Source organism: Delphinus delphis, chromosome 3, assembly GCF_949987515.2.
Source record: "Delphinus delphis chromosome 3, mDelDel1.2, whole genome shotgun sequence".
NCBI lineage: Eukaryota > Metazoa > Chordata > Mammalia > Artiodactyla > Delphinidae > Delphinus > Delphinus delphis.
In genome coordinates this window covers 134,965,833-134,989,600 of record NC_082685.1, presented here as the reverse complement: position 1 = coordinate 134,989,600, position 23,768 = coordinate 134,965,833, and the positions used below count along the sequence as shown (strand labels likewise).

The 23,768-nt window shown below is 37.7% G+C and overlaps 1 protein-coding gene across 1 annotated transcript in view; it reads right to left on the bottom strand.

Moving 5' to 3' along the window:
- Window positions 1-1,186: 1,186 nt before the first annotated feature.
- EMB (embigin) overlaps window positions 1,187-23,768 on the bottom strand; it is a 41,822-nt gene continuing 19,240 nt past the window's right edge. The window contains exons 3-9 of the mRNA XM_060007053.1: window positions 19,401-19,587; window positions 19,081-19,169; window positions 9,446-9,573; window positions 6,587-6,866; window positions 5,762-5,795; window positions 3,378-3,432; window positions 1,187-2,798 (exon numbers count right to left, since the gene is read on the bottom strand). Of these exons, the coding sequence (XP_059863036.1) occupies window positions 2,781-2,798; window positions 3,378-3,432; window positions 5,762-5,795; window positions 6,587-6,866; window positions 9,446-9,573; window positions 19,081-19,169; window positions 19,401-19,587 (791 nt within the window). The 3' untranslated portion in view covers window positions 1,187-2,780. The remainder of the gene's footprint in view (window positions 2,799-3,377; window positions 3,433-5,761; window positions 5,796-6,586; window positions 6,867-9,445; window positions 9,574-19,080; window positions 19,170-19,400; window positions 19,588-23,768) is intronic.

Here is a 23,768-nt window from a genome sequence, read left to right as displayed (position 1 = left end):
CCCAGCAGCAATGCAAAAAATGATTAACCGAAGATGAGACTGAGGTAGGAAAATCAAGACCTTAGCTGTTGCAGCTGGCGAGCATGGGGTAGGGGAAGCAGTGGGTGGATTAATGAGCTATTAAAAAGGCCAAAGGAATAGAGACTCATGACTAATAAACATTAGTTAATAGAGAAGAAAATAGCACAGTGAGCTCTAGGTTTTGGCCTGGGTAACTAGATGCTGAGAAAAAAGGGAAAGACTGCAAAGAGAAGATTTACATTAGAGCATAAACTGAATATGAAAAATCTGGGAATTTTAAGACATCATTAAATCTACTTATTATGCTGCAAAACTCTGTTGGCTAGAAAGACTGATAGAATTTCCCAAGGTGTCTAATATATAAACGTGGAGTAGTTTTCCTACTTCAGCTTTTCTGCTTGCTTAGTATTTTCAGTTGGTCATTTCAATTTACAATTGGTCATTTTTAGTTAATCCATTCATCTCCGTGAGGTTAGTTAATGGAAGCATTCCATTTTTAACCTAACAGTGGTGGAATAATTTTCTGGAAGTTCTCCAGAGAGACTCTGAAAAGCCAAAATTCAACTTTAATTTTCTGAGTACCTTTTCTGCTTAAAGTTACTGAAGTGAATTGTCTTTGCTAGGAAAAATAGCAAGCATTAACACTTAAAAATTCAATTTACTACATAAATATTTCAGATTATTTTACATTGGGGTAGCAATTTTTCTTGCTTGAGAACCATTTTGTGGTGGCACAAGAGAAGAATGCGTACTGCATATGAGCTACAAATTGGGGATTTGTATATGTCCAGTCACAAATACATTGTTTTGAATTGGACTTAGTCAAATAGCAGGTCTGAATAATTTTTCACTGAATTCAAATTGTTTAGATTAATAAGTGAACTGCTTGGTTGTCTGCCATCATATAGATACCACCCAAGATCATTTTATCAAATTAATAATTAATTAAACCAAAACAAATGCCTGGCTTATTGCTCTAAAACAAGAATAAGATGAAACTTGCCATTACTTAAATGATGTAGTCTATTCAACAAAACTTGTGTCAACAGTTAACATCTTTACACAAAACACTGCTGCAACAAAATGAGTAGCTTCCAAGTGACACTTTATGTGTATTATTTATACTAGTAATATTTTCATCATTAGTTAAGATGCCATATAAAGTATAATTTTTCACTACCTGAATTTTATTATAATTTTCTCAGCCAGAACATCATATAAATGTCTAAAAAGTATTTTTTTTCAAATAATTGAACACCTCTTTTTCAAGCTTTAATCCCCTAGTCACCAAGATCATGGGTTCTTTGCCCCCATCCCAAATCCTTCCCTCTTTGCCTGTGATTGTTCGGAACCCTGCTGCACTGTGAGCAGGGGGACATCAGAACCAAGGGCCCCCCAGCAGGTTTCACATCACTGTCTTCAACCTAACCTAGTATCCTGCCATATGATGTTAATGTTACATTCAAAACCGTTAACAACTTTTCATGTCTATTCAGATTTCATTGGACTTATAGTGATTTTTATAAAATAGTTCAGTTATATATGCAATAGAAACAAAGTATTCTATTTTAAAGAAAAGTCTAAGTTACTGGCAGCAACATGGAACTGCTTTAGTACTTCTTGATTTCAGACAAAGGATTAGTATTATAAACCAGTAATAATTCATTTTTAGATATTTAGCCAGCCATGGATACCAGGAAATCATGAAGCACGGAAGCATGTCAGCAGCAGTGCTACATCCCGTCTGTGTGAACCTGTACCCTACAACATCAACACCAGCTGTCACTTAAGAAATCCAAAACCCATAGCTTTAAAAAAATGTTCTCCAGGGGGCTTCCCTGGTGGCGCAGTGGTTGAGGGTCCGCCTGCCGATGCAGGGGACGCGGGTTCGTGCCCCGGTCCAGGAGGATCCCACATGCCGCGGAGCGGCTGGGCCCGTGAGCCACGGCCGCTGAGCCTGTGCGTCCGGAGCCTGTGCTCCGCAACGGGAGAGGCCACAGCGGTGAGAGGCCCACGTACCACAAAGAAAAAAAATAAAAAAACGTTCTCCATAAAGACTAAATATCACTTTAGCCTGGTGTGGGAAAACAGTGGCGATGAGTGGAATGAGATTAGGAAATCTGCTTTCGTGGTGATGGAGATTTGGGGCAAGTGTATGGTTTTATTTCCTTGCCTTAAACCAATATTTTTGTAAGAAAAGTATGTTTTTCTTATGGACATTGTACAGTAACCGTCATTAACAAAGGTAGAAAGTGCTGATTTCCCCTTGAGGACACTTTTTTTCGATATGACTGAAGGATGAACTTTACATGAAAATTATTACAAATACTTCTACATCTAGTAAACATGATTGGGGAAAAAAGCTTTTTAAGACAAATGGCAAAGGGTTTGTCTTTAATGAATTCTTTGGTTATAAACAGGTCTTGAGTGACATTCGCTCTGTGTACTATTTGGTTTTGCTGGTGTCTGTTCTGTGTGTCACTTGAGGACTAGAATGAAATTAATTGTCCTGGATTACAGCTCATAGAACATACTTAATACAATTTACCTTTCTTTAATGTAAAATAATAATAGAATGAAAATATATCTTTAGATCCGAAATAGCATATATTATTTACAAAGCTACTGCTGAGCATCTTGCACAAACTTTTCATCCTTTTAAAAATAAAAATTCACGTGTTCTTAACAGGAAGCAGAAACAAAGCTGAAATCCAAACTCTTTGACATCTTCCTGTGACTCTTGACATGATGTTTCTCATTCACTGGCCCACAGATTCCTGAGTTACATAAAGCATAATGAAACATAATTAGCATAACCTGGTTATTCTATAATAACTTATTATCACTTTAGCAAAGCAAAAAATGTCTGGAAGAGGTGATCCAAACTACTGCCAAAACCAACAGTTCCTATTCTAAATACTCAAGGAAAAAAATGTTTATGAACTATGAAAATTTTTATTCTAATCAGTGAAGAAAATAAGCTAATATTGATTCATTCATAGCACCAAGTATATGGGAATATGTGACAATAATATAGGAGAATCCAGAAAAACTGAGAGAGAAAAAAAATAAGACTACATAAAAAATTGTAAAAGAAACTAGCCTGTGGTGACAGAAGAAACAATATATATCTGCAGTGTAATAGATTCACTTTTAGATTGGTTGTTACATGTTCTCTGGTGGAAAAAAGATGCTTATTTTTGTGTAACTATATATATTCTCCTACAATATTGTTTAAAAAAGCATATCCAAGCACATAGTGAATGACTAGGTCTTTTTAAAACTAAAAAATGTAGATGGATTAATGGCCTATGCATATTGAATTTTATTTGGAATACCATTTTGAAGCAACTTACATTTTTTCTGTGCCTGGGGGCATTATTTTCTATACCATTGCTATCATCTGATTTCCTGTAGAGAAAACAAGAAAGAAAATTACTAGATGTTTACATTGCATAAAACTAAGGTCAGTACACCACCTATATCATGGCCATCAGGTTAAAATTTAAAAGGTCAATACAGACAGAATTTATTCTTCCTAAAAATGTTTTACTCATAGTGTTGATTTTATTTGTATGCCATTGCTTGGAGAGGAACTGTTGCCACAGATGACAGTGACAAAGGCCTGTTTCTTTTATGCAGAGGGAGAATTGCTTCTCCCCAAGCATGAGTGGAGGCTTGGGTATACAGCCTAACTTATATGTTGCTTTGCCACATGCAAGATAATAGCCAATCAGGAGCTCAGCCAGTATGTGCAATACAGGTGCTGTAATTCAACATGTTTATTACATTGAATTAGAGGTTAAACATGGTTCTTTATCTACCCAAAGTGCATCAGAGTAAGACCACAATGTGGGCTCCAGATTCTTAAGGAAAACTAAACTAGGTTACAAGGGTATATAATAAATACCCTTCTAGATGTTATTGGCAGGCTTGAGCTCATTAAACTAGTACCACCAGATAATAAATTCAACAACCTAATCGGCTGTCTAAAAATTTGGGGGATGGGGCAGGTAGGTTAAATATTGTGTGAAATTGTGTGGGTTAAATATCTGGGTGGATCAGATAAATGCTGTTTGAAATGACTAGCTTGTTTTGATGTTATATGCTTATTTAGTAGTGTACTATTTTTAAAAGTCATTTTCACCAAGAAATTCTATGAATCACTGGTATCTAAACACATATATAAGCATCAAATATAAAATGTATTGATAAACAATATTCTCTGTAAAGAAAAATTTATCTCCTAAACTAAAAATTCTAAAAACAGCATTGGTGAAAGTTGCTCTAAATGAGTACAAGTGCCCTTGATACTTGATTTAAATCTAAAGATACTGAAATAACCTAAAGATGAGAAATGTGACTGCAAGGGACTGGATAGAAACACTGGGGAGGCTGAACAAAAGAATCCAGGCAAGGGAGTAGTTGTTTCAAATACCTGAATGACGGTCATGTTTTTTATATGACTCTGAGTATAAGAAAGGTAATCAATACATGGGAACCAGAAAGATAAAATGTTCAAATCAATACAAACAAGATGTCCAAGTTCTCCGGAAAGAGATTCAAATTCCTTCCAACCATGAGAGTCTCTGATTCTAAGACAACACTTTTTTCCTATCTGGGGTTATGGAACTCCTGACCCATAAAATAATTATTTTATGCCCTTAATTATTATTTTATGCTCTTAATTTAGAAGTTCATATCCTGTTGATTTAAGTTACCTGCCATGTGTGAACTGAGTAAAAAATAACTATTTCAATAATGTCTACAAATATCTGCATGACAGCTGTCCGCCCCACTCCTGCTCTTTAACTGTGGCTATAGCACTCACACCTCAGAGCCCCTGTTGACTGAAAAAGATAAAACTTCAGGTGTCATTTTGGGTTGGTAATAGTTGCTCAGCCCTCCCATTTCCTAGGTTTCTTTCGGCTCCTTTAATCTGGTCTCATTTTCTTGGTCCCCAGCCCTTGGCAGTGTTACTTGGACTTTAAGCACCTCTCTCACTAGGCTCCACTGTCAGTTCTCTGGCTTGGTGGGCCCAGTAACTCCCACGTTCACCAAACCAAATGATATCCCTGGTAATTTTCTTCCTAGTCCTCCTCATGCTCCGCTCAACTCTAAACAAAGGAGACTGTAACAGAAATATGCCACAATTTGTGTTCCTTCAAAAATAATGACACAATTCTAGCCCAGTGATTTTCAACACTGAATTCTGAGAATCAGAATCAGTGATAGGCACTTTAAAGAAATACAGATGCCCAGGCACCCATCCCAGAGGTTCTGATCTAAGATATCCAGTTAGGTCTGAGTAACTGTAATTTTAAGGAGCATCCTAAGTGATCAAAAATATAGCCAGGGTTGAGAATCATTGCTTTACACAAATAATACTTCCTCATGGTTCTTGAGTGCCTCCTGTGCATCAAAGCCTATGCTAAGAATTTTTACACATAGAAAGTCATTTAATCCAGAAACCTTATGTGGTAAGTAATATCATTAAACCCATTTTGTTGAAGAGAAAACTGAAGCACAGAGAGGTGAAAGTAAGTGGTGGAGGGGGATTCTGTTGCATGCAGGTAAATGCCAAATGCCATTCTTCACCACAACATGGACATCTACAGAAAATAACACACACGTTATATACTCTTGTACTTTTTTCCTCTAACTGCAAACATTTTATTTAATTTCATATTTATCTGTATTTTATGCATGTGAAAATTAACCTATAAAAAATAATACTTACAGCTGTTCAATTTGTTCAAATTCCTTCCCATCATCTGTGTAACAAAAGAAGAATTTAACTCTTAAGATTGGTTTATTATTCTTACAAAGCATATATGCTCAATTCTACTTTCCCCTGAATTCAACATCCCCTGACTGCCTGTGCTGTTTTCCCGCTCTGGAATGAGAGAGTGGGCCCCATCAGACAGCTGCCCCTCCATCATGTCCACTCCTTCCCTGCTCTCCCGACTTGCAAAATTGCCTGCAGTTTTGATCAAGCATAGTCTGGTGCCTGGGATCATCAAAAACAGAACTGACTGATTTGTAATTATTTAAGTTATGAAAAATTTAGTACAAAATCAGGAAAAAATACAGAATATAAAATAAATTTTCTTAGGGGACCATTGGTTTCTCAGTCTGTTATCCATCAGGCACAGGCTATGAAAACAGAAAGCTGGCAGGCAATGTCTTTTATGAGAATTTCAGAATGTTTGATAAAACGTTTTTAAAAATGAGTTATCTAAATGAAAGAATAATTGTTTGTCTTTGAGATCTTTTATATTAAGCTAATGCAGAATTTTCTAATATTCCAGTACCAGTGCACATATCACTTAATTGGTGTGCTGGTCCCAGTAACACCAAAGAAAAGGGAAAAAAGGTATATTTTAACATTAAATTTTTTTAGGAAGTTGATACAGGAAGACCATCAATATAAGCTCATAGCTCACTGTCACCATTGTTATTAACATAAATACCACTACAAAAAACAAAAGTTAGATTTTTTTCTAAAGCCACCATAATGGATTAAGTCATAACATGAGAATTATCTAAAAAAAAGAAATCCTACCTGAGTGCTTCTTTTTCTTTTGGGTGTACATTTCAAAAAGCAGAATAATAGCCACTAAAAGAACCACCTCAACAGCTATTCCAAGAAATGCTTTGAGAGGCACCCAATAACTCAGCACGACAAGTTCAACGTGTTCTTCACTCTCGCCTAATTGGAATATTGCATGGCACCAGTAAGATCCCTGATCTTCCTCTGAAAGTTGCATTATCTTGAGCCTTGTTTCATTAGCATTTTTTCCATTGATCATATACTTATTGTTCATTGGAACACCAACAGGAACCTAATAGAAGGAGACATTAAAATCCATTCCTATCATATTGCATAAAAGATACATGTCCTGAATGATCTAGTTTTGAGTGAAAGCTACAAGATAGTACCAAGAAAACTGCTTACCAGAAAAAGGGCATATTAGGGACTTCCCTGGTGGCGTGGTGGTTAAGAATCCGCCTGCCAATGCAGGGGACAGGGGTTCGAGCCTGGGCCAGGGCAACTAAGCCTGTATGCCACAGTTACTGAGCCTGTGCTCTAGAGCCCGCTAGCCACACCTGCTGAGCCCGCGAGCCACGACTACTGAAGCCCACGCACCTAGAGCCCGTGCTCCACAACAACAGAAGCCACCACAATGAGAAGCCCGCGCACCGCAACGAAGAGTAGACCCCGCTTGCCGCAACTAGAGAAACCACGAGCGCAGCAACGAAGATCCAACGCAGCCAAAAATAAATAAATTTATTAAAGAAGGGAGCACATTAAAGTATGTGAGAAGTTATACATACAGAGCTCAAGTCTTACCATAGTTTGATCTTTTAAAGGTAGCAAACAAAGGAAAAGTACACTTTGCTTTAACTACTTAGCACTGAATGTTTGAAACTACAGTGTGCAAGTCATCGTGGGTAAATATTCTATGCGAATTAGAAATACAGAAATTTTCCAGCCATCCGGGTTTCATGTTACAATCCCTTACTAGTTCAGAATACTTCCTCCTTCACAATTGCAGGCATACATTCATTAAATCAACTGTTAAATTAATGAAGCTATTATATCTGATCATTCCTGTAAAGGAAGTTCACTGGCTCATGGCATTGGGAGTTCCTCAAACTGGAACTGAAGACGAAATCTTCAGGCCTTTGAAGCTGATGTAGAAGAAATGGTAGAAATCCCTCTAAGCCTGGTATACATGGTGGTCTGCGCACCTTCTGTCTTCTCTCATAGCTGAATTTCTCTCTCTTTCTGACATGTTGGCTTCTGAGATTCACTGGGTTTTCCTCAGCCTTTTAAGATCCATACTAAGCTATTTGGTGGCTAATTTATTTAATCCTTTTAAATTAAATTTTATTCTCAGGCCATTTGATGCCTTCATTGCTCTATCACTCAACTGCACTGCTCAGTAAATGCTAATTTGCATACAAATATTCTTGGAGGTTATCTGATGAAGAACTGTGAGTTTATTATTTGCCAAAAAAATTATAGCAACCTGGCTCACTGTGCACAGCATTGCCTATGATGCTTGTTACAAATGTACTCTAACTCAGAGCTGATAAAGTACTGCATGTTTAATAGGTGCCCCAAGTAAGCCTGATGAAGATGATGGTTCGCCTACTTTTTGAAAAAACACTTGACCTAAAGTTTTGACTTGCACCCTCTTCCCTGCACTTTTCTCATATCCTAACATAACCCATGCTTAGGGCCAAATTGAGAGAAACTTAGTATAGCAAATGGAGAGAAGTACAGACTACATTCTAAAAGTTTAATATAATTAGACAAGCTTTTTTTGTCTAGTATCACATATGCGTAAATAAATTAGGCTATGTAATTCAGAAACTATGTCTGTTACTTGTTTTTACAAATTTACATGCTCTTTAAAACTATTTCCATACACAAAATGATTGCCTTTCCTAATCATCAATAACAAGATAAGTACAAATATTAATAGTTTAAATCTACTCCTAAGTGATTTGGAGCTATCTCTTTGAAAACTCAAACCAATCACAGAATCAGTAACTCACCCTTTTAAGTCATACCCTCTGTCATCAACAGTCTACAATAGCATCAATATTGTCTAAGAAGGAATTTAATATTTCACTAAGATCTACCCTGTCTCATACCGTTCCTTCTAGAATTGCCTTTACAAGACTTCAATTTCAATGCTCATTAGCACCAGGGCAATAAAAGGGTGTCCCCTAAAGGACAATGTCCTAAATTTCCCTGCTATTAGAGGCTATCTGGGAGGAAGAAAACCAGAAATGATTTCTTAAGTACTCATGTTTTTCTTAATATCAGCTCTTTGAAAAGCCATTAATTCTTTAATAGGAATTTAAAGTATTTGGCTTCCCTTAGGTCTCTGGAAGTCCAAAAGAGGTCAGTGACACTAAAAGAACCTAAAACCTGAGTTTAAGTTACCAAATTTTCATTCTTTTCTCAGATGCTACCAGTGTATTGCATTCTATCACAAATGTTTCCAGAGACAGAAGCAGGAAAAGAAAACTCCCTTTCTTTTTTTCTAGTTACTCTCATGAAATGATAAGGAAAAAAAGAATCTTTTTTGTTGGGGTTATATCTAAACTTGTCAACTAAAAATGAACTGTAACTTCCTTTCATAGAATTTTATTAAATGGCTAAATCTAAAAAACAAAGTACCACTTAATGAAACATTAAGAGTATCTTCAGATGTATAATGTAATATGCTAAAAACACCAAATGACAGCTCCATTCATCACTGTTCTTTCTTCATGAACACATATTAAGGAACAAGATAACAGAAGTATAAATAGTCCTAAGAACTGTGAGTGTATTATAATCTTATTATTTATCAAATAAAAGTTTTTATTTTGTTTTCTTCAAGTCAAAGAAATATGATCTTACCTGTACACTCCCATTACTACGGTACCAGGTCCAATTTAAAGGAAAACAGTCTTGACATTTACACATCAAGACAACTGAATCCCCTACATAAGTGATCAACGGTTTCTTTTTTTCATGAAGTTCAGGGACTAAGAAAAATGGAGAGAAACATATGTTACTGAAAGAGTTTGAATAGGGGGAATGTATTCAAGTTGAATAGATGTATAGTTGTAGTAGGTAGGTGGTGCAATATAATTGTCAGTAATATAGAAACAGAAGGAAGGTCTTCTATTATTGAGCCAATAACAATTACAAGTATTGTAATAGACTGTTTGTTACATGCTTTGGATAAGAAAGAAACTTCATGTTTTCAAGACTGTTCTTTCTTCCCACCTACTAAGTTACGTTAGAGCAAATATTTTTTCAAAGTTTACCCTTAAATGGCACTCTAGTGAGGAGACAAAATTTTCAGGATTTAAAATTTTTATTTGACACAGATTTATGAAAAGAGTTGGAGAAGATGGGAAGATGAGAAAGGAGCAAAGGAAATTTTAGAGAAAGAGAAAAGAATAGGAAAGAAAATGAGATAAAAAACACTTTTGGGCTTCCCTGGTGGTGCAGTGGTTGAGAGTCCGCCTGCCGATGCAGGGAACATGGGTTCGTGCCCCGGTCCGGGAAGATCCTACATGCCGTGGAGCGGCTGGGCCCGTGAGCCATGGCCGCTGAGCCTGCGTGTCCAGAGCCTGTGCTCCGCAACGGGAGAGGCCACAACAGTGAGAGGCAGGCCCGCATACCAAAAAAAAAAAAAAAAAAAAAACCCACTTCCATGTGGTTTTGTAGGAAAAAAACAAAAACTAATATTCATTGTGATAAATTTCTTAAAGTTTGAAGCAGATGCCATTAGTAACAATAAAAATGAGCACTGAATTTAGAAAAATTAAGTTTTAAGGCTATGGATAACTTGGTAAAGAAAATTAAAGCATAAGAACATAAGCAAAGCAATAAAAAGCCAACTAGCAGCTTCCATGGTGAAATCAGTTCCTTCTGATTGACCTCAAAAGATGTATTATAAAATGTACACTTTTATGAGAGACAGACTTATCAACAAAGATGACTTTTGTTGATTTTTTTTTCTTTTACTAAGTTTAGCAGGTTTTGTGTTTTGCTTTTCCTTTTTGTTTTTTTGGTTTGCCAGCAGAGAGACAATGTCTAAATTTTTAATACTGTGTTGACAAATTTTATAGATACTGTTTGCTATTCACTTGTTATCCTATTTTTAGATTTTATTTTGGGGAGGGTCAGGGTGGAAAATGGAAAGATCAATTTTAATTGCTAAAATTAGGTTTACAGATTAAATACATTTTCTAAACGCTCTTGGCTTTCTACTACCAGAAGAATATTGGGCATTTGCTGGATGTATGAACTGTAAAGATGAGGAAGGGGGAAATAACTGGTAATAAGTGGAAAAGAAATTCTGACTTCTATAACCACTTGTATAGGGGTAAACATAGGGTTGGATTTCTTCACAGGTTCTGTCTTTAGGTGATTAATGTTACAGTGATGAGTGTCAGAAGTCTTCAGTTTTCCTTATGGTTCAACGTGGGCCTAAATACAATTGCACATATCACCCCCTCCTTCATCAGCAGTGCTGACCAGCAGAGTGTTGAATGAGGCACTGCTAATAATAAAGAGATGCAAATAAGGAAGGTATATCACCACTGAAACTGTAAATCATAAGATGACAGAGCAAGCTATAAGTCAATGGTTCTCATACTTTTCATAACCAAGGAAATATGTTTTGATAAAACTGAATGAATTTTACATTACCCAAAGATGTGAACTGCCAATCAGAATTTATAATCACCCCACTAATAGTTTATGAGCACCTAGTAAGGTACCACTAGGGTACTCCTGAGGTAGGAGAGAAGTGAACACATGTGATTGGCATGACTGAAGTCATCCCAGCCAGAAGAAATTGGTGAGTTGACCTTGCCAGAGGATATTCTGAACACTCCTTTCGAATGGCTACTAGTGTCCCACACTCCTTATTGGTTACCATTAGGCTGAGGGACACTAAGGGAAATGTGGTTAATATGTGTCCATTTCAAAGCTCAATGAGCGTTTGAAGTAGTCAGCACAATGAGACAATGATGTGACAAACATGTAAGATTTGGGTCCAGGAAATATTAGAATTATAGCTTCAGTGTTACTAGTGTTGAGGACATAGGTTGGTCATACCCTTCTACAATGTTACTGTAAAGAATTAAGTACAGGAACACAATATATAAAGGGCTTGGTGTAGAGCAAACACCACAAAATTAGAACTTTTGTTGTCATCATGTACTGGTATTGCTTTTCTTAATTGAGTTTTCGTACAATTTGTAATGCCCACAGCCTTCCTACATTAGCCAGCTTAATGGCATGGATTATTGTCACGTGCAAGAATGATTTTTAGGCCAGTTGGCCATGTGGAACAGAGAAGAAATAAGACACAGAATAAAAGGAGAACTGGAAATTCACCTGAATTCATCTCAGAACCATAGGAATGTATAAAGACACCCCCAAATGTGGAAAAGGGTCCAAACTGAGCCATTTACAGAACACCCAGACAATCTGAGAAAGGCGATTAAAAGAGATTAAAATGATGAAAAATAAAAGATGAATTCACAGGAGACAAGGCCCAGAAGAATGAAGAAACAGTAGCTTTGAGATGCTGGAGGTGGCACCAATCCATCCTTTAATAACATATATTAAAAAACTTTTCAGTGAAGCTGTAAAACAAATTCTGCTGCTTGAAACACTTATGCAAGTCCTTGGCTAAAGCAGATGAATAAGAGTTTGTGGAGAGAAACCAAGATGGCAGAGTAGAAGGACGTGCTCTCACTCCCTCTTGCGAGAACACCAGAATCACAACTAGCTGCTGGACAATCATCGACAGGAAGACACTGGAACTCAAGAAAGATACCCCAAAGACAAAGGAGAAGCCACAATGAGACAGTAGGAGGGACGCAAGGTTGCCCACTCTCACCACTCTTATTCAACATAGTTTTGGAAGTTTTAGCCACAGCCATCAGAGAAGAAAAGGAAATAAAATGAATCCAAATCAGAAAAGAAGAAGTAAAGCTGTCACTGTTTGCAGATGACATGATACTATACATAGAGAATCCTAAAGATGCTACCAGAAAACTACTAGAGCTAATCAATGAATTTGGTAAAGTAGCAGGATACAAAATTAATGCACAGAAATCTCTGGCATTCCTATACACTAATGATGAAAAATCTGAAAGTGAAATTAAGAAAACACTCCCATTTACAATTGCAACAAAAAGAATAAAGTATCTAGGAATAAACCTACCTAAGGAGACAAAAGACCTGTATGCAGAAAATTATAAGACACTGATGAAAGAAATTAAAGATGATACAAATAGATGGGGAGATATACCATGTTCTTGGATTGGAAGAATCAACATTGTGAAAATGACTCTACTACCCACAGCAATCTACAGATTCAATGCAATCCCTATCAAACTACCACTGGCATTTTTCACAGAACTAGAACAAAAAATTTCACAATTTGTATGGAAACACAAAAGACCCCGAATAGCCAAAGCAATCTTGAGAACGAAAAACAGAGCTGGAGGAATCAGGCTCCCTGACTTCAGACTATACTACAAAGCTACAGTAATCAAGACAGTATGGTACTGGCACAAAAACAGAAATAATAGATCAATGGAACAGGATAGAAAGCCCAGAGATAAACCCATGCACATATGGTGACCTTATCTTTGATAAAGGAGGCAGGAATGTACAGTGGAAAAAGGGCAGCCTCTTCAATAAGTGGTGCTGGGAAAACTGGACAGGTACATTTAAAAGTATGAGATTAGAACAGTCCCTAACACCATACACAAAAAATAAGCTCAAAATCGAGTAAAGACCTAAATGTAAGGCCAGGAACTATCAAAGTCTTAGAGGAAAACATAGGCAGAACACTCTAGGACATAAATCACAGCAAGATCCTTTTGGACCCACCTCCTACAGAAATGGAAATAAATCAAAAATAAACAAATGGGACCTAATGAAACTTCAAAGCTTTTGCACAGCAAAGGAAACCATAAACAAGACCAAAAGACAACCCTCAGAATGGGAGAAAATATTTGCAAATGAAGCAACTGACAAAGGATTAATCTCCAAAATTTACAAGCAGTTCATGCAGCTCAATAGCAAAAAAACAAACAACCCAATCCAAAAATGGACAGAAGACCTAAATAGACATTTCTCCAAAGAAGATATACAGACTGCCAACAAACACATGAAAGAATGCTCAACATCATTAATCATTAGAGAAATGCAAATCAAAACTACAATGAGATATCATCTCACACCAGTCAGAATGGCCATCATCAAAAAATCTAGAAACAATAAATGCTGGAGAGGGTGTGGAGAAAAGGGAACACTCTTGCACTGTTGGTGGGAATGTAAATTGATACAGCCACTGTGGAGAACAGTATGGAGGTTCCTTAAAAAACTACAAATAGAACTACCTTATGACCCAGCAATCCCACTATTGGGCATATACCCTGAGAAAACCATAATTCAAAAAGAGTCATGTACCAAAATGTTCATTGCAGCTCTATTTACAATAGCCCGGAGATGGAAACAACCTAAGTGTCCATCATCAGATGAATGGATAAAGAAGATGTGGCACATATATACAATGGAATATTACTCAGCCATGAAAAGAAACGAAATTGAGCTATTTGTAATGATGTGGATAGACCTAGAGTCTGTCATACAGAGTGAAGTAAGTCAGAAAGAGAAAGACAAATACCGTACGCTAACACATATATATGGAATTTAAGGGAAAAAAATGTCATGAAGAACCTAGGGGTAAGACAGGAATAAAGACACAGACCTACTAGAGAATGGACTTGAGGATATGGGGAGGGGGAAGGGTAAGCTGTGACAAAGCGAGAGAGAGGCATGGACATATATACACTACCAAACGTAAGGTAGATAGCTAGTGGGAAGCAGCCGCATAGCACAGGAAGATCAGCTCGATGCTTTGTGACCGCCTGGAGGGGTGGGATAGGGAGGGTGGGAAGGAGGGAGACGCAGGAGGGAAGAGATATGGGAACATACGTATATGTATAACGGATTCACTTTGCTGTAAAGCGGAAACTAACAGACCATTGTAAAGCAATTATACTCCAATAAAGATGTAAAAAGAAAAATTAAAAAATAAAAATCACAGTAAAATCAAATCCCATAACTGTTGGGTGGGTGACTCACAGAGTGGCAAACACTTATACCACAGAAGTCCACCCACTGGAGTGAAGGTTCTGAGCCCCACATCAGGCTTCCCAACCTGGGGCTCTGGCAATGGGAGGAGGAATTCCTAAAGAATCAGACTTTGCAGCCTAGTGGGAATTGATTACAGGACTTCGACAGGAGTGTGGGAAACAGAGACTCCACTCTTGGAGGGCACACACAAAATAGTGTGCGCATGGGACCCAGGGGAAGGAGCAGTGACCCCAGGAGAGACTGAACCAGACCTACCTGCTAGTGTTGGAGGATCTACTGCAGAGGTGGGGGTGGGGGGTGGGGGCTGTGGCTCACCGTGGGGACAAGGACACTGGCAGCGTGAGCCCTCCCAGAGTCTATCATTAGCCCCACCATAGAGCCCAGGTAGGCTCCAGTGTTCGGTTGCCTCAGGCCAAACAACCAACAGGGAGGGAACCCAGCCCCCACCTATCAACAGTCAAGTGGATTAAAGTTTTACTGAGCTCTGCCCACCAGAGCAACAGTCAGCTCTACCCACCACCAGTCCCTCCCATCAAGCCACTTAGGTAGGCTCATCCACCAGAGGGCAGACAGCAGAAACAAGAAGAACTACAATCCTGCAGCCTGTGGAACAAAAACCACATTCACAGAAAGACAAGATGAAAAGGCAGAGAGCTATGTACCAGATGAAGGAACAAGATAAAACCCCAGATAAACAACTAAATGAAGTGGAGATGGGCAACCTTTCAGAAAAAGAATTCAGAATAATGATAGTGAAGATGATCCAGGACCTTGGAAAAAGAATGGAAGCAAAGATCGAGAAGATGCAAGAAATGGTTAACAAAGACCTAGAAGAATTAAAGAACAAACAAACAGAGATGAACAATACAATAACTGAAATGAAAACTACACTAGAAGGAATCAATAGCAGAATAACTGAGGCAGAAGAACAGATAAGTGACCTGGAAGACAGAATGGTGGAATTCACTGCTGTGGGAACTCTGGATAAAGTAGGACACACAAAATCTTGGGGTTGAAAGAATTCAAGTTTAAAGATGGTGAAATTGCTGATTCAAACTAGTGTCTAGGAAGATGAGGTCTAGGAACTACTCAGTGAAAGTGAAAACCCTATGGAGTTGTAAATCTTAGAGATTTATATTTGCATATTTATGGACTAGAAAACATTAGCCTGTGTCATTTTTGGCTCAAGGATGTTTAGGTGTTATCAAATTGGGAAAAAGATTCTTCCATATAGTCAAAGACAGCGAACTAGGTTTTAGCACTGGGGTTTGAAGCTTAAGTTCAAACTGATTCTATTACTGTGCTCTTCCATTTGACTCCTTGGATGCTTCCCAGTGAGGCCAGATGGCTGGGCCAAGGCAGGTTTCATAGCACTTGGTACTATCAGAATCTCACCATGTCTTCCAAGAAGTTCTATGTCCTATTACTTATGCTTTACCAACGAAGTTTCTGCATCTTTTTACTAAGAGATTTTAACATTGATGGTTATTATAGAAATTTTCAGCATCTACCTCAGAATATTTGACCTACTACTAAAAAACATTGCAGACCACCACCCATCTTTCTTGGTGAAAGGCAGTCAGTGACATTAGCAGTTGCAAGCTTCCAGTGTGACTTTGGCTTTCTCCCTGTACTGTCATCAACAGCCAAACACACAAAGTCAGCAGGTTTTTCCACACTGTACTAATCAGTGATGTTGAGGCCCTTTTATAATCTTGTAGTAATAAATCAACCAGTTCCCATAAAGGCAGAAGGAGGGACTTTGCTGATAAATTGTTCTGAGGACTCAGGCTCATGCACTTTAGTTGACTCATGTGATCGATAGCAGAATTTTTTTTTTTTGGCTCAATTTTAAAGGGAGGATAAAACAGGCTTTTCATCCACACTCAATTGAACAGATAATCCTCTTCTTAGGAAAAGCCATAAGCAATCCATGTGGAGAAAGAGTAAAATAGGATATTTGTAAAAATAAAAACATACACCATTCTAGAAGCCTTACAAGATCTAATTAAATAATAACTATAATATGAATTGTTCTGCAGATGCCTTTAAATTGTACTCAAATGAAATGATTCCTCCAAGCAATATTCAACTTAGATAAATTAAAGAGAATTATTATTTTACCAAAGAAAATCTGGAAGGGCCCAACTTACTAACTGTATAAAAATCTTTAAGATATAGTACATACTTAAAAGTTACATTGTTAAGTGGGCATTTAAAACAAATAAACTGAACTAAACTGCTTTAAGAAAACTATAAAAAGAAAAAAAGTAAATATTCAGTGGCTCTTTGCATTCCTCAAGCACTTGATGTCAAACCTAGACCTTGTGTAGGTGCTTCTGACACCAGCCAGCATCAACCTAGTTACTCAAAATGGATACAGATCAAGAGGCCTTCTTTAAGACTACTTGGCGTTAAATTTATTAGTACACTGAAAACTAAAATGCTTTTGTTAATCTTCACATTAGAGACTAGAATGATCACTTACAAGTAAAAATTTAAGTAATTTATCATAACAGTGCTAATAAGAAAAAATGTAATATATTCGATATTTAAACTTTGAACAGGCATGACTAGTACATATTTCTAGAAAACAGTGCTATTTAGAAGAGGGGAAAAAGCAATTTTTTTTTTTTTTTTTTTTTTTTTGCTGTACGCGGGCCTATCACCGCCGTGGCCTCTCCCATCGCGGAGCACAGACTCCGAACGAGCAGGCTCAGCGGCCATGGCTCACGGGCCCAGACGCTCCGCGGCACGCGGGATCCTCCCGGACCGGGGCACGAACCCGTGTCCCTCGCATCGGCAGGCAGACTCCCAACCACTGCACTACCAGGGAAGCCCAAAGCAATTTTTAAAGTTGAATCTCCTGGAGGCACTTTGAGCCTCAAGATTTGATGAGTATTTCCTCAAGACCTGTAGGCCTTCTTTACACATTTAAAAGAGACACATAAAATGTGTACTAGGATTGTGTGTTTGTGTGTGTGTATGTGTGTCCATGTGTTTAGTATCTGTTAGTTCATTAGGATGGCAAGGCGGGGGCAAGAGAAAAAGACTGAGGAAAGAAAAAGAAAAGGGAAGTTAAGAAAAGGAATAAGGGAAGGAAATGTATATGATATATCTATCCTTCACTAGGTTAAATTTGGCAAATGGAGGAAAGAAGGTTAAAAGAGAATGTACATGATCAAAATAATCAAAAGATGGTAATAGTTTCTGCCTTTGCAGAGACCAAAGTGCATAAATACAAGGATTTATTATATTTACCCAGTAGGAATATTTATAAAACCACAGGAAGGAAATGAGTCTGAGTGCAGAGGGACTATAGGGAGGGATGAAGGAGGGGACCATCTGAAATCATGGCAGTGATGAGTCAGCCCATTCTGCTACTGATGGGACTTTGGGGATAGAATTCGTATTTTGTCATAGCAGCTAGCTGGATTTCACAATTTTTAGGAAAAAGTAAACAATTTCTCATGTGTGCTGGTAAATTAATGTGAAGCAAAGCCCAAGATAGTTAATATGGCAACAGACTGCATTTCCCAAATACCATCAGGGACAGTGACATTCACTTATCTATCAGAGAATATGGGTTTTTCATGAAGATAATTACCCAACTTGAACAACTAGTCTCTATTATGAGATTGAGACCTTTAAAGTTTTGGTTTAATGATGGTAAGAGTAAAATACTTTGAGTTTATTTTTTCCTATGGGGGAGAACTGTGGATTACATTCTGGGGTTTGTCCTTACTTGATGAAATCAAAAGCAGGCAACCTTTGTGCGTCTCCAAATTATTTTTAAATTTTATGGGTTCCTAAAATCCCAAGTCCTGGAGCCACTGATACAGAACACCAAAGCATATTCTCAGAGTCTAGGAATGCAATAACTCAGACACCTAGAGGAGTATTATAAAAGGTCTGAGTTGGGAGGGCTAAATAAATAAATAAATTCAAGAGACTGCTACAAAAGAGGTACAAATAACCTGGCAGCCTGATCTTTCAAACTAAAACCTGTGTTTTAAACTGGGGGAGGGAGCACTGGGAAGACACTGTGAAGCTCCATTTTCAAGGTCACCACTTATGATTCAATAGAAAGCACATGATGCCTTTTTTTTCAGCTGTATTTTTAGTATTGTAATAATAATTTTAAAAATTGAGGATTTATTTGTTTATTTTCTACAACAATTATTTTGTGAACACAACAGGATTTTAGATGATGGCATAAGATCCAAGACCTTTACATAATGGTAAAGATTTATTTCAGCACAAAAACTAGATATTTTCTTCCCAACAAATTTGAGGATTTAGAATTCTAAGAATATAATGCTAAAGTTATTACTCTACAAATTATTAGTACTGACCTTTGAAATTAAATGTGCCCCTTTGTTCCTTTTTCTCCTCAAAGAAACAAGAATAACTTCCCATTTGTTCGCTATTAACGATGGTGAACCTAAAGATAATTTAAGTTATTAATACAGGCTTAGTTCTCAAAAAACTCTCCTTAATGAAAATGAAAGACTCAGCCATTAATCAAAATTTAAAGATGAAAAAAATTTGTAAATGTGCAAATTAGAATATTAGCATAACATTCAAGTGACAGCAAAGGAAAGGATGCTCATTCAGGAAAATATTTAGAATTTAATTTCATCTAGCCATACAGGTTAAAATTTTGTTTACTCACATGTATTGGGTATACAGGATGCTTCCTGTTGCATTGATGAGATAGTTATTCTCAAGTAGTTCATCACCTTTTTTCCAAGTCACATTTACTGAATTCAGATCTCCAGATGTCATGAATTGGCATGTGAGTTCTATATTAGAAGGCCTTTCTAAAGTGATATTTTTTTCGACTGGCATATTGGAATGTTCTGTTTACCACAAAAGAAAACAAACAAAAAGATGTTGTAAAAGTTACATTTAGGGGAAATCCAAGATATAAAAAAGTTTAAATAATCAACAATAGGGCTATATCAGCAGTTTCCTAATGTAACAACAGTGCTACATCAACAGTTTCCTAATGTAACATTCCTTTGAAGAATTATTCCTCTGTAACATACATTTAGTTCCCTTTATTATTTTCTTTCATAGGCACAGATGAAGAAAAGTTTTGTTACAACAAAAATGGAATCACAAAAGCCTAACGCTGTGATCTTAATCTGCTTAAACTCACTAGCTGACAAGGATACAGGGGGAAGAGTACTGTTGAAAGAAGTGCCATGTGCTCTGACAGTGTAGAAACAGTACAACCGTAGAAACAAACAAACTAGTAAGGAGAGAAAGGAGTGACTGTTTCAGCTCCTTTCAGTAATCTTGTTATTGGTAGTTACTACAAGGAAGTTTTGTATATAATGTGGGTTTGTGTGATATACTAATTCTATCGTTCCCAGTCTTCTTACTCCTTAAGAATTTGTAGGGATGGGATAAAGATACAGTCGTGAGACAGAAGAATTTAAATAAACATCTTGCAGTTCTGAATTTTCACTGCATTTGAAATATCAGTACAAAGCCATTAGGTGATATATCTATATATAAATATGTAGATATAGATATTGATATATATATCCAACTTAGAGCCAGCTTTTTAAAATTTTGAACAGTGGTAAATAAAGAAAAAAATATCAAGTAAGCACACTGCTCTTCCTATACTAAATGTACCACTGGTAACCAAATAATAAAGGAAGATAACTTTCTGTTTATAGAATTCCAGCAAATAAATGAAGAAATCATAGAAATACAGTACAATGATGCAGGAAACCCTGGTGAATCATGAATCCAGTCATTTTGCATCAACTACTGCAATCATCTCAAAAACAGAATTGTGTGTCTCCTGAGGAGGAACACCCCACTACCTAAGAAGTAATCTTGTCCAAAAAAAAAACAAAAAGTAAAGTGGAAGGGGGCAGAGCATGGGCTCTAGGCACTCAGGCAGTAGTTGTGGCACATGGGCTCAGTAGTTGTGGCTTGCAGGCTCTAGAGCACAGGCTCAGTAGTTGTGGCACACGGGCTTAGTTGCTCCGCGGCATGTGGGATCTTCCCAGACCAGGGCTCGAACCTGTGTCCCCTGCATTGGCAGGCAGATTCTTAACCACTGCGCCCCAGGAATGTACCCCTATGTAATAAAACAATCTTAAAAAGCAAGGAAGTGACTATACAAAAATCAGAACAGTGATGGTTACTTTTAATGGGAAGGAAAGGGCTGTGTTTGGGAGAGGGCACTGCATTATATAAACATTTCTCCATCTCACGCTCAATAGTATAGTATCATTAAAAGTAGAATGCAGAGCCAAAATGTAGCAAGAAAAAAGAACTTAAAATAGCATAACATCACTTTTAATTACATTTAAAACTTCACAAAAGTGCTTCCTTAAGCAATGACTACGTGCAACGTTTTGCCAACAGTGAAGTACAACTAGTGTGAAGTGCTTTGTGAGCACATGCTTGAAATAACTGCTCGTGTAATTCTAAAATTGCTGAATTGAATTTTATGCCCAAAAAGTAAAACAAAACAAAACAAAAACCCTAGCTATGGGAAGACCTTAACAAAATTCAATTATACAGGGAAAAAAAATTGAGTCAGTAAAACTGAAGGGATTTATACATTTCAGCATATGTACATGCAGAAATTATACGAGGTACTAGTAATAGGAGAAAATGTTTCAAGATCTGCTGTATTTGGTTCTGAGCTTCTGTTTTCTATAAATTTTCCTCACTTCATCTTTAGCTCTATGACAGCCTTAAAACTTAGTCCTGTCTGTCAAAGAAATTTACTTCGTTAGCCAATTTCTTAAGAGTTTTCTACACACAGTCTCTGTCCTCACCCATGTTCTCATTTCAATATGGCATATTCTAGTATCTTACCACATTACAGAAAGTGCTTTCTCTTGGGTTAAAAATGGCCTATTTAACCTGATGACCTCTTTTCAGAGCTCATGTTTTGTTTGATGTCTCTGAAATATCAGATGTTGCCAGAGACTACCGACTCCTAGAAATTCCCTTTACTTCACTCCCATTTCATGATCCTAACATTCTGCTAGCCACACCAATTCTTCCAACTACCCCTAAATGTTGGTCTCCCTTGGGACTTTGCTCTCTGGTCTCTTTACTTTTCTGTTTGACACTCCCATGTTGGATTCAACTATTATTTCTAATATCCTTTACTTGTAAAACTCTTGGCTCCATTCAAGACTTCCTTCTTGATCCCCAGGCCCACAGCTCCAGTTGCCTACTGAGCATCTAAACGTAGATATCCCAAAGGTTCTTCAAACTCAAAATATCCGAGGGAGATGCATTAGCCTTCTCTTCCCCTGACCCCTAAGATTAAATCACATCCAGTAGAATTCAGTCGATTCTTACCTCTGAAATGTCAATCAGATTTGCTCAGTTGTCTCTAACTCTTCTTACTGTAGGGCTTTGATGGGGTTGAGAACATGCTATCCCTAAAATATGGCACCTTGGTATACTAAATGTCTTAAGCTGAAGGAGTCTGTGAAAATAGCAGAAGCAGAAAGGTCACTCTGACATTCCCCCTGTGCTTCTCCCTTGAATCAGGTCATAAAACCTTCATGGGAGAGGTGCCTTCTCTATAGCTGGGGGAAAGGAGCATCCTTATCTCCACAGACAAAGGGACACATAGAAGAATTATAACAAATAGGATTTTCTAAATTTCCCCCAGTTTATTACACTTATCTCATACTCTCTGATCTATCATATTCTCCCACGACTCTCCACTCTTCATCAAGCCTAGCATAAAAATACTCAGATTTAACTGTTTCTTTGGGTCCTCCTCTCCTTATGAAGGATGCTGTGTCACATAAAACTTAACTTAATTTGTATGCTTTAATCCTGTTAAACTGTTTGTCAGTTTAATTTTCAGACCCAGTTAGGGACCCTAAGAGGGTCAAGGAAAACTTTTTCCTCCCCTACACCTTCATTACCTTTCCCCAGGATGAGAAAAATGACGTCCTAACTTCTCTTGGCTACAGTTTCTCCTCCTCTACATGTTTTTTTTAACAACACCAAAGTTGTCCCTCTAAAGTAAAACTCAGATTATTATTCTACTCTGATTAGGTACCTTTCATTTGCCAAAAAAAGTATACTTTTTTTTGGTTTTTAATTAGTGGTACTAACGCGAGACCTACCCTCTTATCTGTAGGCACGATGTTGTACAGTAGATCTCTAGAACTTATTCACCTTGCTTAACTGAAACTTAGACATTTGACTAATACCTCCCCATTTCCCACCCCTCCCCAACCCCTGGCAACCACCACTCTATTCTTTGCTTCTGTGAATTTGACTGTTTTAGATACATCATGTCACAATAGCCAAGATGTGGAAACAACCCAAACGTCAATGGATGAATGGACAAAAACAGTGTGGTATATACAAACAATGGAACATCCCTCATCCTTTAAAAAGGAGGAACTTCATTTGGCAATATGCCACAACATGGATGAACCCCAAGGACACCAGGCCCAATGAAATAAGGCAGCCAGAGAAGGACAAACACTGCACGATTCCATGCATATGGAGGGGTCTGCATTTTTGCAGTCTCTGCTCATAGTAGTTACAGCCTTTTTTTGGTACTGCATGGCTCCTTTGAAGACTGAACTGGTTTGGTTTATCTTCCTGCTTGTGTATGAAAGGAAAGCTTAGCTTATAAAGAAAGACAGGCCTCAGGAGGTCAAAATGCCTAGGACATGTGGTAGGTGGACCATCACTCAACTCTACAAAAGACTCTTTCACATCTGGCAAAACTCTGCTTTAGGAATAAAATCTTTGAGTCTCCTCCCTAGGTCTGAGCTGCGCTGATTCCTGCTGGATGCTGCTCAACCCAAGTCTAACTCGTGCAGGGTTCCCCTGCTCAGAACGAGGAGGCCCAGGCCTCGCTCCAGTGCATGGAGCTGTAAGAGGTTCCGGCAGTCAGAGCACCTAGAAAAGGCTGTTTGACTCTTGCATTATTTCTTTGGCACCTCGTGAGGCTGATGACAAACTTTCCTGGGGAGAACTGGCAGGGAGATGTAGCTGCATTATCACCCCTAGCAGGAAACAG